Source organism: Polypterus senegalus, chromosome 1, assembly GCF_016835505.1.
Source record: "Polypterus senegalus isolate Bchr_013 chromosome 1, ASM1683550v1, whole genome shotgun sequence".
In the NCBI taxonomy this organism is placed as follows: Eukaryota; Metazoa; Chordata; class Cladistia; order Polypteriformes; family Polypteridae; genus Polypterus; species Polypterus senegalus.
Window position 1 is genome coordinate 53563695 of NC_053154.1, and position 19392 is coordinate 53583086.

At 42.5% G+C, this 19392-nt stretch overlaps 1 protein-coding gene across 1 annotated transcript in view; it reads left to right on the top strand.

The window, feature by feature from the left end:
* LOC120526165 (C-Jun-amino-terminal kinase-interacting protein 1-like) overlaps window positions 1-19392 on the top strand; it is a 269108-nt gene that overhangs the window by 177938 nt on the left and 71778 nt on the right. The window contains exon 3 of the mRNA XM_039749182.1: window positions 13768-14010. Coding sequence (XP_039605116.1) covers window positions 13768-14010 — 243 coding nt within the window. The remainder of the gene's footprint in view (window positions 1-13767; window positions 14011-19392) is intronic.

The following is a 19392-nucleotide window of genomic DNA, read 5'->3' on the forward strand; positions in this document are numbered from 1 at the left end:
AATTCTGCTTACTGCAGAAGTGAGTCTCCAAATATATAAACAATAATGATTTTTACTAAGCTAAACAAAGAGGTGGGAGGAGTAAGAAGATACACCCAAAAGTACCATATTAAAAAAATCCCCCCAGCTGCACCACCTAAGCTGGCTCTCAGCAACTGCCACCAACCATCCAACCATCTACTTTTTATATTCTATTACAGTACTAGAGTATCCATAGCCTGTCCTGGCAGTATTAACTGGAATCAACCAAGAACTGGAGGTCTGTTTATAGCAGGCCACTTCTAGATATGATCACTTATAGGGAGGGAACCAGTCACAGGATGCAGGCTAACATACCAAATATCTTTGTGGGAAGTGTGAGGTAATTAGAGTGAACCAACAAAACCCAAGCTGGCACAGGAGAATGTGTAAGAGACTGACCTGCCTGTGAATCAAACCCAGGAACTGTTGGATTTGTGACGCGGCAGTGCTAACTATGTGGTAAATACACAAACACACACACATGACAGCCCACTCATGACCCTGTAATTACACAATGCACCTATGAAAAAAGAATGGGCGCATGGTGGAAGCCTTGCAACTACTGACTCCATTACTTTTTACAAGTGCCTCAACAAGTGGTCATTTATGGAATTAAACCTAAAAATCAGCATCCATTGTAAGAAGGTTAAAAGCACTGGGGGTAATGCCTGAGTAACGATCAAGTCTTTGATGCATTGTATATTTGATTAATGGTGTAGAAAAACCTTGAGGCCATCTGTAATCAAACCATTAGGATTTCTCTGAACTCCAAGACCCTGTGACTCCCAATGGGAATATAAAGGAGTAGGATAACATCTCTGCTATCTGACAGAAGAAGCTGTGGTTACTGTAGAATAATAAAAATGTCTTCAGGTGAGCATGTCATGTCTGCCTTGTAAACCATGCCACTGTTATTCATAATATAATGATAGAGCAGGTTCTGGGCCAGTAGTAGCTGAGAACCTTAAAATGAGCATGCCAGGAACTGTTAGGAAGCTCTCCTTCTCTCTTTTTATAATTGCCAGATACTGGTTTTATGGCCATAAATATAAAAACATGCGCTTGAGCATAATAATGCCAGCATAACATACAATATCTGATTTTATATGGTACAGTAGTGCATAACAATATATGTATAGCATACATTTCAAAGTTAATAACAATACATACTCAAACCTGCCTAATTCAGTTCAGGGTTGAGGGGCTGCACTGGGCACAATCCACAGTCCATAGCAGGGCACATTGTACTCCTGCAGTCATGCAGGACTAACTTAGAATTACCCATAAACATAACCAGCTTATCTTTTGGTATGTGGGAAGAAAATAAGAGGACTCAGAAGAAAAAAGCAAACTCAACACAGCCAGTAACTAGGCATGGAATATGAACCCGGGTTGCAGCTGCAGTAAACATTGGATGTGCCATCCTAGAGGAGCTGGACTACATAAGCAACATGAATCAGCAGCAAATATCACCTCATGCTACTAGTAGTGACAAGAAAACTAGCAAATTGTAAAACTAGAGAAGAATCAGTCAGAAAGGATAAGGAGAGAGTAATTGTCTGTGGCCACCATCTGCAAAACCATTCAATTTTGCCTCTCAAGTGCCCCGTTGTCACTTTCATTTGCACCAAAGCAGGTGAAGTTGATTCACAATCACTTATTCTTCCTTACTGGATAGATTGATATCCCTGAAGGTTAATTGATTTGGTGTAGACTGATGATTAAGTGTTCCTGGTGGAGGAGCTGCAAAGGTGGCAGTCTCTCATCTGTCTTCCCTCCTGTACTACTGCTGCACTAATGGATCTCCAGATAACAGATTTGAGCCTTGAGACTCCCCAGCAGCTCCTACAAAGAGGCAAGCAGGTCTAATTTAGGTCTCTGAGGCACTGGGTGTTCTGCTAAGTCGAACTGTAGGTCTTCTCTTCCCACCTCTGACACCAATGTAGCATCAGTGCCAAGCACTGCAATGGATGGATTCTATGCTCTTTATATGGCTCTTTGAGGTGGCTCGCAATGTTTAAAAGGACTGTTCACCTTTTTCCACACTAGCTGGAAAAGAATGCAATTTCAGCAGGCTTGCCATTTACATGGGTGCCCCTGCCACTGCTGATGTAATGCCATCATCATTACCTACAGTGGCCTTGCATGTCAGAGGTTTCTGCTCTGCCATAATAACTTTCTTCACTTACATTAAAAAAAGAAAATGAACCATCAGGGCACGTATGCAGGCAACTATATACAATTACTGATATACTGTCCATCCATCCATCCATCCTCTTCCGCTTATCCGAGGTTGGGTCGCAGGGGTAGCAGCTTAACCAGAGAAGCCCAGACTTTCCTCTCCCCGGCCACTTCTTCCAGCTCTTCCGGGAGAATCCCAAGACGTTCCCAGGCCAGCCGGGAGACATAGTCCCTCCAGCGTGTCCTGGGTCTTCCCCGGGGCCTCCTCCCGTTGGATGCCCGAACACCTCACCAGGGAGGCGTCCAGGAGGCATCCTGATCAGATGCCCGAGCCACCTCATCTGACTCCTCTCGATGCGGAGGAGCAGCGGCTCTACTCTGAGACCCTCCCGGATGACTGAGCTCCTCACCCTATCTTTAAGGGAAAGCCCAGACACCCTGCGGAGGAAACTCATTTCAACCGCTTGTATTCGCGATCTCATTCTTTCGGTCACTACCCATAGCTCATGACCATAGGTGAGGGTAGGAACGTAGATCAACTGGTAAATTGAGAGCTTTGCCTTACGGCTCAGCTCTTTTTTCACCACGACAGACCGATGCAGAGCCCGCATCACTGCGGACGCCGCACCGATCCGCCTGTCAATCTCACAATCCATTCTTTCCTCACTCGTGAACAAGAGATACATGAACTCCTCCACTTGGGGCAGGATCTTGCCCCCAACCCTGAGAGGGCACTCCACCCTTTTCCAGGTTGAGGACCATGTCTCGGATTTGGAGGTGCTGATTCTCACCCCAGCCGCTTCACACTCAGCTGCGAACCGCTCCAGAGAGAGCTGAAGATCACGGCCTGATGAAGCAAACAGGACAACATCATCTGCAAAAGCAGTGACCCAATCCTGAGTCCACCAAACCGACCCCTTCAACACCCTGGTTGCGCCTAGAAATTCTGTCCATAAAAGTTATGAACAGAATCGGTGACAAAGGGCAGCCCTGGCGGAGTCCAACTCTCACTGGAAACGGGCTCGACTTACTGCGGCAATGCGGACCAAGCTCTGACACCGTTGTACAGGGACCAACAGCTCTTATCAGGGGTCCGTACCCCATATACCCCCACAGGATTCCCGAGGGACACGGTCGAATGCCTTTTCCAAGTCCACAAAACACATGTAGACTGGTGGGCAAACTCCCATGCACCCTCCAGGACCTGCTAAGGGTGAAGAGCTGGTCCACTGTTCGCGACCAGGACTAAAACCACACTGTTCCTCCTGAATCCGAGGTTCACTATCCACGGACCCTCCTCTCCAGAACCCCGAATAGACTTTTCCAGGGAGGCTGAGGAGTGTGATCCCTCTATAGTTGGAACACACCCTCCGTCCCCTTTTAAAGAGGGGACCACCACCCCGGTCTGCCAATCCAGAGGCACTGTCCCGATGTCCATGCGATGTTGCAGAGACGTGTCAACCAAGACAGTCCTACAACATCCAGAGCCTTAAGGAACTCCGGCGATCTCATCCACCCCGGGCCCTGCCACCAAGGAGTTTTTGACCACCTCGGTGACTTCAGTCCCAGAGATGGGAGAGCCCACCTCAGAGTCCCCAGGCTCTGCTTCCTCATTGGAAGGCATGTTAGTGGGATTGAGGAGGTCTTCAAGTACTCCCCCACCACCCACAACGCCCGAAGTGAGGTCAGCAGCACCATCCCCACCATATACGGTGTTGACACTGCACTGCTTCCCTCCTGAGACGCCGGACGGTGGACCAGAATCTCCTGAAGCCGTCCGAAAGTCGCTCTCCATGGCCTCCAAACTCCTCCCATGCCCGAAGTTTTGCCTCAGCAACAACCGGCCGCATTCCGCTTGGCCTGCCGGTACCTATCAGCTGCCTCCAGAGACCCACAGGACAAAAAGTCCTATAGGACTCCTTCTTCAGCTTGACGGCATCCCTCACCGGTGTCCACCAACGGGTTCGGGATTGCCGCGCGACAGGCACCACCACCTTGCGGCCACAGCTCCGTCAGCCGCCTCAACAATAGAGGCACGGAACATGGCCCATTCGACTCAATGTCCCCACCTCCCTCGGGACGTGGTTGAAGTTCTGCCGAGGTGGGAGTTGAAGCTACTTCTGACAGGGGACTCTGCCAGCCGCTCCCAGCAGACCCTCACAACACGCTTGGGCCTACCAGGTCTGACCGCATCTTCCCCACCATCGAAGCCAACTCACCACCAGGTGGTGATCAGTTGACAGCTCCGCCTCTCTTCACCCGAAAGTGTCCAAGACATATGGCCGCAAGTCCACGACACAACCACAAAGTCGATCATCGACCTGAGGCCTAGGGTGTCCTGGTGCCAAGTGCACATATGAACACCCTTATGCTTGAACATGGTGTTCGTTATGGACAATCCGTGGCGAGCACAGAAGTCCAATAACAAAACACCGCCGGGTTCAGATCGGGGCCATTCCTCCCAATCACGCCTTCCAGGTCTCACTGTCATTGCCCACGGAGCATTGAAGTCTCCCAGCAAAACGAGGGAATCCCCAGAAGGTATGCCCTCTAGCAACCCTCCAGAGACTCCAAAAGGGTGGATACTCCAAACTGCTGTTCGCGATACGCACAAACAACAGTCAGGACCCTTCCCCCCACCCGAAGGCGGAGGGAGGCCACCCTCTCGTCCACCGGGGTAAACCCAAACGCACAGGCTCCAAGTTGGGGGGCAATAAGTATGCCCACACCTGCTCGGCGCCTCTCACCGGGGGCAACTCCAGAGTGGTAGAGAGTCCAGCCCCTCTCAAGGAGATTGGTTCCAGAGTCCAAGCTGTGCCGAGGTGAGTCCACTATATCTAGCCGAACCTCTCGACCTCGCAAGCACTAGCTCAGGCTCCTTCCCTTCAGAGAGGTGACATTCCACGCCCCAAGAGCCAGTTTCTGTAGCCGAGGATCAGACCGCCAAGGTCCCGCGCCCCGCCACCACCCAACTCACACTGCACCAACCTCCTTGGCCCCTCCCATAGGTGGTGAGCCCATGGGAGGAGGACCCACGCTACCTCTTCGGCTGTGCCCGCCGAGCCCCATGGGTGCAGGCCCGCCACCAGGCGCCGCCATCGAGCCCCACCTCCAGGCCTGGCTCCAGAGGGGGCCCGTGACCAGCGTCCGGCAAGGGAAAACGTCGTCCACAGTTTTATTTTCATTGGAGGTTTGTTGAACCGTTCTTTGTCTCATCCCTCACCTAGGACCAGTTTGCCTTGGTGGTTCTACCAGGCATAAAGCCCTGGACAACATAGCTCCTAGGATCATTGGGACACGCAAACCCCTCCACCACGATAAGGTGACGGCTCAAGGAGGGGCGATATACAGTAGATATAAAAAATATTGGTCTGGATGTATACAGATTTAAATATTGCATACAATTTTGTTACAAGTGTTAAATGTGAATTTCATGGTATAATCTGAAAGTCTTTCTTCCCTGAATAAACTTGTCTGAATCCTGGGCTTTTATAAACCACTAGCAAAATACCCGCGCTTCGCAGCGGAGAAGTAGTGTGTTAAAGAAGCAATGAAAAGAAAAGGAAACATTTTGAAAATAATGTAACCTGATTGTCAATGTAATTGTTTTGTCACTGTTGTGAGTGATGAGTGTTGTTGTCATATATATATATATATATATATATATATATATATATATATATACACATATATATATATATTTACACACACACACATAAACATATATATATACATATCTATACATATACACATATATACATACATATATATCTACATATATACACACACATATATACACACATATACATATACATACATATCTACATATATACACACACAGCTATTTCGTATCAGTGCAATACGCTGTTTGTTAAAACGGTTGACTCCCGCTCTTACGTGCAATAACAAATCAAATCATTCAGTTGTCTTTGCTCATATGTCATTTTAGAGCTGGACGCCTGGCATCTTTTTTTGGCCACAAGTTCGTTTCTGTTTGGTGTGAGGTTCTGTGTTGTGGAGATTCTCAGGATGGATTGCAGGTGCTCATCAGTGAGGCGACTCCTGTGTGCTGTTTTGTTAGCTTCTCACACAGATATGTGCTACCAAACATGCACAAGGTTCGAGCCGCATGTAGACGGACTTTTTTTGTTCTTCAAAGTCACCAAAGCGCCGTGCAAACTCAGTGCGCAATAACTCTAGTAAGCGGTAAGTGTTCGGCAAGGCAGCTGAAGCGCTGCATTATGGGATCTGTAGTTTATTGTGTTACCAGCGCTTCATATACCCGGGCTTTAATAACAATAATACAGTATATAAAATGATCTCGCGGGCCGGATATAATTACACGCCGGGCCGGATGTGGCCCGCGGCCCTTGAGTTTGACACATATGGACTAAATAGAACTTGAAAAGATATATTTTTTCAAATGTGATCGCGCAATTCAGATAGAGTTGACGCGCACTACAGCCTGCATGCCTCAATGAGTCATCCTCCCTCGCTCTTACTTTTTTACCGTTCATCTAATGAATACACTGAGTATGGCTTTACCAAAACAATCATTGATGGCTAATAAAGTATCCATTATTCGAGTATGTAGAGCGGGATATATATATATATATATATACATATATATATACCCGCGTATCAGCGAGAAGTAGTGTGTTAAAAAAGGTAGAAAAGAAAAGGGAACATTTTAAAAATAACGTAACATTACTGTCAATATACAGTATTTGTTTTGTGAGTGTTACTGAGTGTTGCTGTCATCAAGGATTTGATTATCATTATTTCTTTCAATCAGGTTCGTATTTGTAGGATGTGTTGTGTTCAAGTTACATTCCGTGTTTGTCAATCGTTGTAAAGATGACAGGTTTCATTCATCGATTCGTTTCTTACTGCATCAATAAACAGCTCGCCTTCTTCTTTATCTGAGACCTGACACACTGCATGCACAGGTTTTTTACACTGTCTTCCTTTAGCGGACATTGACTTTTTCCACCGTGTGCTTTGTTTCCACAGTAGCTGCATTTATGAATATGCTTATCAGACGCTTCTTATTTTTTTCTGCCTTTTCAATTGTGTAATTCGGTTTTGTTCAGCCTTTTGGAACTGTTGCCTTTTGTCTGTGCACTGCGCCAGTTCACGTGAGCCACTCGGTGTACTTGCATCGAAGGTTCCCAGCTGTGCTGGTGCCATCTCGTGCTATGTCCATAGCTTTATTTAATGTTACCTTAGTCCTGGCACTTAAAACTTTCTCTCGCAGTTTCGCTGAGTTCGTGTCAAACACCACCCTGACCATCTCATCTTCCTCTCCATAAACACAGTCCTTAACCCGTGAATATTTACCCGTGGCAGTTTGCTATTGGATTGCCGCTGACGGACGGCCTTATATGGGCAGGCACTAAATTACAAACGCCAGCGGCAGCCTGTCTATGAACTTAATTTAAAGTGTAGGTTTACATCGTGCTTTGTTTCCGAAGTAGCAGAACTCATGAATATGGTTGTATATGTCACTCGCTCGCTTCTTATTGTTTCGCTGCCTTCTCAATTATATAATGCATGTTTTCTTGAGCGCTTTTTTGAGGTCTTCCTGGTTTTCTATGTACTGCGTGATTACGTGAGAGGCGTGATGATGTCACACGAAACTCCGCCCCCACAGCGTTCAAGCTCATCTCCATTACAGTAAATGGAGAAAAACTGCTTCCAGTTATGACCATTATGCGTAGAATTTCGATATAAAACCTGCCCAACTTTTGTAAGGAAGCTGTAAGGAATGAACCTGCCAAATTTCAGCCTTCCACCCACACGGGAAGTTGGAGAATTAGTGATGAGTCAGTGAGTGAGTGAGTGAGTGAGGGCTTTGCCTTTTATTAGTATAGATTACACTCTCCCCATGGTGCTACTTTTTTTTTTTAAGATGATGAGAATATTCAACAGTGTTTTATCAGTCATGCCAAAAGATCCAAATCTCCACAAAATACTAATCTACCAGGCTCCTGGGTTGTCCTACCATGGAGAGTGGTACTTTCCTCTTTGACATTCTCTTATCCAATATGTTTTGCTTGAAGCAGACTCATTAACTCTGACATAAGATAGTACAAGAGACGACTGGAGATCTTTATTTTGGTTTAATTACTGTGAGTTTTGTTGGATGACCCCTGGGAAAGGCAGTGATGGCATCGCATTTTCTGTGTTTTTCACTAGATGCATTTAGATTGTGTGGATGATAAGGGGGACCTCTTGAGCTGCCCGCATCCCAACATAAACTCCCATGAGGCCAGAGTATGTAAAAAAAGATGTTTGTTTTTATTTGAATTGTGCAAATGCCCTTTAAGGACGTGTCTTTGCTTTCCTTCTCCTCCTACCAGTATAGTTTCTGTCAGACAATGTGGCCTAGTGATTAGGTTAGGTTGTTGGACAGTATATTGTCAGTATCACTGAACAAATTGCCTAATCTGCCTGTGTTACAATTGTGCATAACCTCTGTAGATTAGAATGGGTTTAGGTGCATCCCATTCTGTTGATCATTTAGTTGTGTTCTTTAAACTGCCTTGGGAATGATGTTCCTTATAGCCAAAGTAAACAGTTTGAAATTAAAGACAACTGAAAAATTGATATATACTGTATGTAATATTGTTTGGTATGGTAGGACATTTGTTAGCTCTGCTGCACTCCAGTTTTCCACCACATCCCTAAAACATGTAGGTTAAGATAACTGGTGACTATGTGCTGTTTTATTGTGAGTGAGAAACTAGTGAGTGAGTCTGGGTGTATGCAGGATTCTACCCTGAAATGTGTTGCCACCCAGTCCAATATTGGTTTTAGTCTTTTGCCCATTGATGCAGGGACAGTCTCCAGCCCACGTGACCCAAAATGGGATTAAATGAGATCAATAATAAATTGATACTGTACATGTACAGTGCCTTCAGAAAGAGTTCAGAAATGTTAACTTTTTTCACATTTTTTTAACATTTTATTGTATATTTTTATGTTACAGCCTTATACTAAAATCATTTAAACTTAATTTTTCCTCATCAACCAACACTCAAAACCCTAGAGTGACACCACAAAAACAGGATTTTGTGAAGGTTTGCAGATATTATATACAGTATATATAGGCCCTAGTGTGGGTATATGTGTGTGTGTGTGTGTGCATTCACTCTGCCAGGTATCATTCCTGCCACGATAACATCAAAGATAGGCTCCAAATGCCCCAGGACCCTGCCATGAATAAATGGATTAGGAAAATGGATGGATGGATATATGGACAGTTTAGAAAGTCAGGAAAAAAGTTGTTTTAAACACAAGTATTCAAACTCTTTTCTGCAATACTTGACATTTGGCTCTGGTGAATCCCATTCCATTAATCATCATTGAGATGTTTCTGCTCATTTTTTGGAGTTCAACTTTGGTCCATTCAACTGATAGCACACAATTAGGAAAGACATACTCTTGTCTGTATAAGGTACTGTAGTTGAAAATGTGTACCAGATCAAAAACGAACCCATAAGGTTAAAAAAATGCCTGCAGAGCTTGGAGACAGGCTTGTGTTGAGGCACAGATCTGAGGAAGGCTGCATCAGATGTTTGCAGCAGTGAAGATTCTCAAGAGCGAAGTGACCTCCATAATTCTTAAATGGAAGAAGTTTGAAATAACCCACGACTCTTCCTAGTGCTGGAAAAATTGAGCAATTGTGAGAGAAGGGCCATGGCATGAGAGGTGACCAAAAACCAAATGGCCAACCAAACCTGAGAACTTGTGTGAAGATGAGAAAAACTTCCAGAAGGATAACCACCACTGCAACACTCCACTAAGCTGGGCTTTATAGCAGACTGGCAAATTGAAACACAGAAGCTTACTTAGAGTTTTCAAAAATAGAACTAAAGCACTCTCAGACTATGATAAGCCATATTCTCTGGTTTGATGAAACCATGATTGAACTCTTTGGCCTTAATTATGGAAACCGGGCATTGCTCATCACCTTTGCATTGGCATTCCAGTGGTGAAACATGATGTTTGCAGCATCATGTTGTGAAGTTGTTTTTCAGCTTCAGGGTCTGGGAGACCAGACACTGTTGAGTGAAAAATGAATGGAGAAAAGTACAGAGATACCCTTAATGAAAACATGCTCTAGAGTGCTCTGGACCTCAGACCAGGGTGAAGATTCACCTTCAAACAGGACAATGACCATAAGCACAAAACAAAGACAACACACGAGTGGCTTAGGATCTACAGGGACTACTATGGAGGTATTGAGGGATTTGGAAATTGTAGAGTGAGAAGTACTGCTTAGATTAAATAGGCTGAAATCAAACCTATGTGCATATATTCAATCTGTTTTCGCTGTTCTGTTATTTCACAGAGTAATAATTTCCATTTGTTAGTGCTAATGCGATCTTTACTATCAGTTTTTGGAGACTTTCAAATTTTAGTACTTTCATAATCTAGAACCTGCTCTGCATGTGTATCGTGCCAACGTTTTTGAACCTCTTTGCGATGTTCTACTTTGTCTTCTACTCTTTGTCTTTTATTTCTGACCTCGCTTGGAGCTGAGAGCGCAGGAACTGTGTCTGACAATAGCATTCACACAAATGAGAAGTGATTGGACTGTGGGCATGGTTGTAAATGTTTGAGAGGAGGGCAGGAATTGTCAATATCTCTTGGCAAAAACCTGAAATTATCTTTTGCGGGACTTGAAATTATCTCTGAGAAAGTCTCATCCCAGGATTATCTTTTACAATAGAGAGATATAAATGATTTAGATAGGAATATAAGTAAAAAGCTGGTTAAATTTGCAGATGATACCAAGATAGGTGGATAAGCAGATAATTTGGAATCCATTATATCATTACAGAAGTACAGAAGGACTTGGATAGCATACAGGCTTGGGCAGATTTGTGGCAGATGAAATTTTCTGTCAGTAAATGTAAAGCATTACACATAGGAAGTAAAAATGTCAGGTTTGAATACACAATGGGTGGGCAGAAAATCGAGAGTCCACCTTATGAGAAGGATTTAGGAGTCATAGTGGACTCTAAGCTATTGACTTCCCGACAGTGTTCAGAAGCCATTAAGAAGGCAAACAGAATGTTAGCTTATATAGCACGATGTTTGGAGTACAAGTCCAAGGAGGTTATGCCCAACGTTTATAATGAACTGGTGAGGCCTCATCTTGAGTACTGTGTGCAGTTTTGGTCTCCAGGCTACAAAAAAGGACATAGCAGCACTAGAAAAGGTCCAGAGAAGAGCGACTAGGCTGATTCCAGGGCTATAGGCATTGAATTATGAGGTAAGATTAAAAGAGCTGAGCCTATAGAGTTTAAGCAAAAGAAGATTAAGAGGTGACATGATTGAAGTGTTTAAAATTATGAAAGGAATTAGTGCAGAGGATCAAGACTGTTATTTTAAAATAAGTTCATCAAGAACATGTGGACACAGTTGGAAACTTGTTAAGGGTAAATTTTGTACAAACAAAGTTTTTCCTTACACAAAGAACAATAGACACTTGGAATAAGCTACCAAGTAGCATGGTAGACCATTAAACTTTAGGGACTTTTAAAACTCAGCTTGATGTTTTGTTTGGAAGAAATAAGTGGATAAGATTGGTAAGCTTTGTTGGGCTGAATAGCCTGTTCTCGTCTAGATTGTTCTAATATTCCAATTGTGGGAATGTCCCTGTGCATCCCAGCAGCACTTGAACTAAACTGGACATCTCTGGAGTGAACTGAAAAGCCATCTCCATACACAGTCTTCATCTGAATTCCTTCACAGTGGCCATCCAGGCTGTAATTGCTGCCAAAGGTGCTTCAACTAAGTATTTAGTATAGTGGCTGAATACTTGTGTCAATGGGATATTTCAGTTTTTTTTTTATTTTTAGTAAATTTGCAAATGCCATTTTCATTTTGTCATTCTGGGACATCAAGTGTTGTGTGATGAGGGAAACATGAATTTAAACTATTTTAGCACAAGACAAAATGTTTAAAAATTGCAGGGGAGTGAATACTTTCTCAAGGTGCTACACATGATGCTTTTTGGAAAAGGTTGAAACAGTGTTCAGTGCTTCTGCTTTACAGCTCCAAAGTCTTAGGCTGAAATCCCTGCCCAGAAATTGCTTGTGAGAGATTGCATGTCCTCTCTGTGTCTGCATTGATGCTCCTCAAGTCCTCCAGTTTTTCTCCCACATCTGATGGATGTGAATGTTAGGCTAGTTAGCGTCTCTAAATGAGCCTGGTGTAAGTGCAGAGATGGCCCCTGCCTTGAACCCCGTGCTGCTAGGACTGGCACTACCAATTGGGTAAGCAGGTTAGAAATTATTGCAAACATTAGTAATGACCGCCTGAGAGGAACTAAAAAAAAGTAATAATAAAAAAAAAACATCAGTTTGCAGTTATTTAACTGATAAGGTTGTTCTTCAATAACAAGGAATGCATGAGTATAACTTCACACACAAGATAGTAAATTGCAGACGATGTAGGCATTGTTGTGTATTTATATCTTTTGCACCCCTATTTAAGAATACAATGGCTTAAATCCTTGGAAAGTCTACAATTGTCTGAGGCAAGAAACTGGTCCATATTTTGTTTAAGCTTTAACCCACCTTTGTACAGGTTTGGTCACCAATTAGTGCTTTAATGAATTACCCTCTTATTGAACATGTGACCCAGATTACTTCTGTAACCAGCTACCTTTCTCCATTTAGATTGCCATGGGATGGCTGGGGCAACAAACAGTGACATTTTATATCTAGAATAAGCTGAGATACTTAACAGTTCACTAAACATTCCTCCATGACTTCAGACTGGAGTAGTGTGTCTTTTATCATTAGCCCGTTGAAGGTCCATTATCCATAAACTGAAGTTGCATAAAGCCATACTCAGCCATTAGGATCCTGCATCTACAGTTAAGATTATCTATAATTCCATGTCTAAAGTGCCGTCCATGACAGCCCGTTGCAGCTAAATTTGATGATCTTTGTGTGACAGTTTGCTGGTCACCATCTGTCACTGGAAAATCACACACCTCCCATGTAAATCAAAAGTCACATGCAGATCATTCATCACTCATTATCATATGCCAATCATGCTTGTTGATCACTGGTACAGTTGGGTGTTAAAACTGAAAACCTCTCAAACTAGTTAGTGGAAACAGTCCAGACAGCTATTGTTTAGTTGCTTTCTCAAACACAGCTTCCATGTAAGAGTGCTACAGTACTTGAAATTACAGTGCTAGCTGCCATTTTCTAGGCATATGATATGACAAGCTGTGTACCAACTAAAATGAAGCAAATCAATTTCATTATTATTCCTTATTAAATTTCAAAGGTATGTTAATGTAGCAAAACACAAATAATTTAACAAAATAAAGCTTATTTGGAGGAAAATGATATAAAACTGTTGGAGCAACAGGATGAAAGTCCAGCTACTCAGCCTCACTTAATTTAGCAGTGAAAGGGTTACTCTGCACACTGACGACAGTCATGATGCACTGCATTCAGCTTCCCTGATGTCTGTGTCAAAGCAGCCAGCACTTCTTCCAAATCCTAACGCCCAATCTTGTCTTTCCATTCACAGAACCATGTGACCCGGGATACCAATAGCACAGCGGGGATAGCAGGTGGGAGTGAGGCCAGCAAGCTGCAGGCAGAAATGCTTCAGCTGGATTTGATTGATGCTGTGGATGAGATACAAGACGAGGAAGCGGAGTTGCCCATCAAGGAGCCTCCCGTGAAAGAACCCCTTCCTGTTACCATGGACGCCTACAGACCTAAGCGGCCAACCACCCTAAATCTCTTTCCACAGGTGCCTCGGACTCAGGTAAGGCACAGTCTTGGAAAAACTGACACTCTGATCTTGAAATGCAGGAAGGGAGCGGTGGGAGTTGGTCTCCACTCTATCTATCTATCTATCTATCTATCTATCTATCTATCTATCTATCTATCTATCTATCTATCTATCTATCTATCTATCTATCTATCTATCTATCTATCTATCTATCTATATATCTATCTATCTATCTTTCTTTGTGCCAAATTCAATTTGACTGTCAGCCTGTCTTTCTGTATACATAATACTGTATAATATAGATATGTGTGTGTATTTATATCTAATTCTATCTATCTATCTATCTATCTATCTATCTATGCTTTAATCTGTGTGTCTGTATGAATATTACATATATGGTCTAAATATGTTTAAGCATCTCTTGTTACACATTTAAATAATGGCTTTAAAGATATTATTTGCACTAATATAGCATATGTATTTATGATGAGATCTGGTTCCATCCCTCTAACCGTCCTACCCCCACCCCCCTGCTAAGAACAGGGTGTGATCTTTGCATCACCAGCTGCAGGATAGTCGCTTAAAATAGCAGCATGGCTTATACATCTCATTTGAATAGGAGACTAGAAAGGATTACACGGAAGCTCTAAAAGTGCTGCTTTGAAGCTTTCGCTTTAAAATGTATATGAAACAGCTGCTTCTTATGTGCTGCCATAGTTCTATAAGAAATGCTTACATCTGACTGCTTATTTCTAAAGGTTGTCAGCTTTTGGTCATTTTTCTTCAACAGACTATTGGCTGTAATAATAAGGGCAGACATTCCATTGAAAAGATGTCTAAGAGGGCTGGGAAGAGTGCTGAATCATCTGCAAAGTGAAAAACTGTCCTTGAGTTACATGGCTGCTTGCTTTGGCAATTAATTTCAGTTTTCAGGTCTACTTCTTTGTATTTAGGGTGATCAGAAAATCAAAAGGCCAGGCAATTTATTTTACATGAATTTTCCATGTCAAAAAATAAATTAAATTGAAATCAGTAATAAAAGGCATTATTTTTCAGAACTGGAAAGCATTAATTTGGACTTTTTCTTTGTGACTGACGTAACCTGATGTTGCTGTAGTGATATTTGAAATTAAAGTAAATGAGTTTAATTCTCCTGTTGCAAGTAGCTGATTCTTTTAACTGTTGTCAATTTGTTTGACATAGCAGAATTGGAAGCATTCTGGCAAGAATAGTAAGAACGAGATGGTGTTGCCTTTGTTAAACAGACATGTTTTCATTTTGACTCAACCATTACAGTAGATTGGAGTGAGCAGGTTACAACATAACATACAGTAGTTTGCAAGGACTCTTTAATAGAACATTCTAATGATCATCTCTTTAAGGCCAAGTGCATCTGGGAGCAACACCAAGCACTCACACCCAGCAGATCAAAGCAGTGGTCCCACTCACAAACTTACTTAGTCTTGGATTAAGACCTTTTCTGTAATAATTACTGTTGTTTATGACATAGTTTGTTTTAATCTAAGCAAGTTTTGCTTGAATAAACTGAACATGACCTGTTGCTTTCAGTCATAGTATGAAAATTTTGTCATTAGAACATAAAGGAAACTGACTGAAGCTGATGTAGGAAGGTGCGAAAAGGGAATTCCACTTTCATTAAAGATGACAGAGTACTCTTGTGGAGTTTTTTTCACTGCTTTACTAACAGTTCGCCTTGAGAGAATGATGTCCAAAAAGGCCCTCTCATTGACCCACATTGACTTATTATGCACTGTGAGGCATCTTTTACTATAGAAACATAAGCAAGACACATGGAGGCATGGATCTATTTAAATTGAAGGTCAGGTTTATAGTCATTGTAATAATGGCTGTACTCTATTGAGGAGATTCTTACTGTATATTCAGAATAAAAGCTATTACAACATTCACCTCTCATACTATAACTTCCCTTATTATATGTCAGAGGATTCTGTAATAACTAAGTTAAAGCAGTGGTAAACCAACCTGAGCTCCCTGTTGATTTGCAAATGGTTTATATTAGGAAGGAGCACAAGCACACTGCTGGATATCACCCTTTCAAGGCTTTTTTCACCAATGCACTTGTGCCCAGTATAGGTTAACATCTACGTCACACACATTTTTTCGGTCATGTAGTGTGCACAGAGATACCAGTGTGAAAAGCTAGTATGGAAGGAGATCATTTTCATTTAAAGGTTCCATATTTAAATGAAAATGTATCAGTGTGGACATAGCCTGAGAGGTGTCTGTCTATCCCTCTTAAAATGCCATTAGACTATCACAAAAGATAAGTTTAAGCTTCTTCTTCTTCCAGCTTGTGGATTTTATGGCTATGGAGGCTCTGATCGGGGCACTTGAGAGACTGAGCGAGGAGTCTGAGTGTCTGGGCTTGCGAGTGTCCTGGATAAAAACCAAGATCCAGGCCTTTAATGACCTCTTGGGCACAGCCATCAGCAGTGTGTCTATTTGCGGAGAGAGTGTTGACCTTGTTGAGAGGTTTACTTACCTCGACAGTGACATTCATGTCTGTGGTGACTCTTCCTATGAAGGGTCATGAGGTCGCTGGAAAGGGGGGTGTGGCGCTCCCGATATCTATGCAAAAGGAAGAAGGTCCAAGTCTTTAGAGTTCTGGTGCTTCCTGTCTTGCTATATGGTTGCGAGACATGGACGCTATCCAGTGACTTGAAATGAAGACTGGACTCCTTTGGTACTGTGTCTCTCCGGAGAATCCTTGGGTACAATTGGTTTGACTTTGTGTCAAATGAGCGATTGCTTATGGAGTCCCGAATGAGGCACATTACCTGCATTGTAAAGGAGCTTCAGTTATTGCACTACGGCCATGTGGCACGTTTCCCCGAAGGTGATCCAGCTCATAAGATCCTCATTGCTGGGGACACGAGTGGCTGGACCAGGCCAAGGGGTCGCCCACGTAACACCAGGGTGCAGCAGATAGAGAGTCATATCCAGAGGGTGGGACTGGACCGCGTGTCTGCCTGGGGGTTGCAAACTGGGATCCCGAGTTGTTTCGTCATGTAGTGGGTGCAGCAACAGCACTGTACCAGTGCATGCTCCCCAACTTGACTTAGAAAAAGCAGACATAGACAATAACTTTCCAGTGTTAGACAATGCCCCTTCCTGACTTTCCTTTATTTTGGTCTACATAACAGCAGCGGGAAAATCACACTTATGATGGTAACAAAAAGTAACCAGGCTGGCAATGGTGTACCTTTGTTGCAATATTGTTTGATGTAAACTTGGAACCATCTATGCTTTTTTTTATTTATACTTTATTCCTTATGCATGTTTTCTGTATCTGTTTCTGTGTTACGGTAGGAAACATTGCTTCCTTATTGGATGCATGGCGTTTGCATGTTCTCTCCTAATTTTCATGGATTTCCTCCTTGAACTCTCCACACACATTCTTTATATTTCTGGGATTGAAGTGAACCTGGTGTTCCATCAAAGGAATATTTGTTAATTAAAGCTGCAGTCCAATCCAAATTTAAAAATCCCCAGTTTTCATTCTTATAAGAGGAGCATAGTCTCTTGGTGACTCTATAGGAGTTTTTACAGAGAGCGTGAGCTAGTAAGAAGAAGGAACATGTATAAACATTCAGTTACTTTCATTTGGCAGATGATTACATGGATACAGCATTTCCCTGGTTGTGCCTTGAATTCTGCTGATATGATCAGACCACATTATTATAAAATTGTGGTTATGCCTCACTCACAGTTTGTAAAATCATCTGTGCTATTGCTGGTCAGTTTATTTTGTGTCTTTTTTGTGATCAATGAAATTACCTTTGCATTTAATACCCTTACATTTCATGCTGAAACCTAGTGTTCATTTATAATATGATTATCTTATTTAATTGCTGTATGCATATTGCAAAAAATAGCACTTTTTTTGCTGTGTATTTAAATTATTGGGCGGAGTGGTGGCTCTGAGGCTAGGGGTCTGTAATGACACTCAGAAGGTTGCTGTTTCAAATCCTGTAAATTCCAGAAGTGATTCCTCTCCGTTAGGCCCTTATCCTGCAATTGCTCCATCCTGGTTATGATGTTAACCTGCATCCAACCCTGCAAGCAGGTCCTCCAACTTGCAGGGAAAACGTGGGCGTTTTTAGCAGGATTGACAATCCAGCCACTGTAAGAAACCTCACACTGTTCTATTCCATTCAAACTAGCGTGGTACTGAGGTGTTACCTGTTGCTTGGCTGCACTTGGGTCCTAATTTGGGATCCTGAGGTTGTTTGTTGTGTGGTGGCTGTGGCAGTGTACCGTATCAGTGCATGCTCCAAAGCGAAGTATTTAATGATTACATAAAAAACATCCTGGGATCAAAACCCGTGCCTGCTGCTGTCAGCCTGGAGTTTTCACTTTTTTCCCTTGTCTCTGGGGATTTTCCACAGGTATGTGTTCGTTTAATTGGCTATTCTAAATTGGCCCCATGTGGGTTTATGTGAGTGGGTCTGCAATAGATGATAATCCCATTCTGGACTGGTTCCTGCTTTGAGCCTGATGCTTCCAGAATAGACTACAGCCCATCTTCAACCCTGGATTGGCTTAATAAGAGTTAAGAATTTAATATTTTGTTACTTTCAATTTTAATTAATACACTTCTATAGCAATCACAGCAGTTACTATCTGGGTTTGTTGTTAAACCAAAGGGATTGGTTGTCAATTTAAAACATGGCTGCTCAGATATCTCCCCCAACAAAACATTGCTCAGGGTGGCTTTTCTTGAGCTATATTTATTACATAATGATAAAGAAGGCTGGTGGATTAATACCCAGAGCAGCACAAACCTCGATCACAAATATTACATCAGCAACTTTGCAATGGGAACATGAAAAGCGACCTTCAGCACTGATCTAAATAAGGATTTGCATTCTAATCCTTAATCTCCCTCTTGTCAGATCCACTCATGTAACATGTCAGTGGCCCTATTATCTGTCTTGTTGTACAGTGAATAAAGTGCATTTGACTCTAATTCCTTCTTCACAATTCTTCATTTCTTGGCTAGACAGGCTTGTCTCACACTGTAAGAACTAATGTTGTGCCATTGTACCCAGTGAGCTGAGAGGGGACTTCACTCCAGGGTGGCGATTTCTGTGTGTGCTAACTGCAACACTTCAGAACAAGAGAGTGAGAAGTGGTGTCTTGGCATCGGCCCTCTTAAATTTCTAATGTTCTGGTTTCTTTAAATCAAATAATAAGTCATAATTTATATTCTTTAGTTTTTATGGGTTTTTTTTCAAACATTCATAAATTGATGTCTTGGAAGAATGTTACATCCTCACATGCTAATCAAGCTTGCGTATCATCATGCTAAAATATTTTAAAAAATATCAAATGACAGATTTTTCTCAAGGTTTGGACTCTAGTCACCTAAAA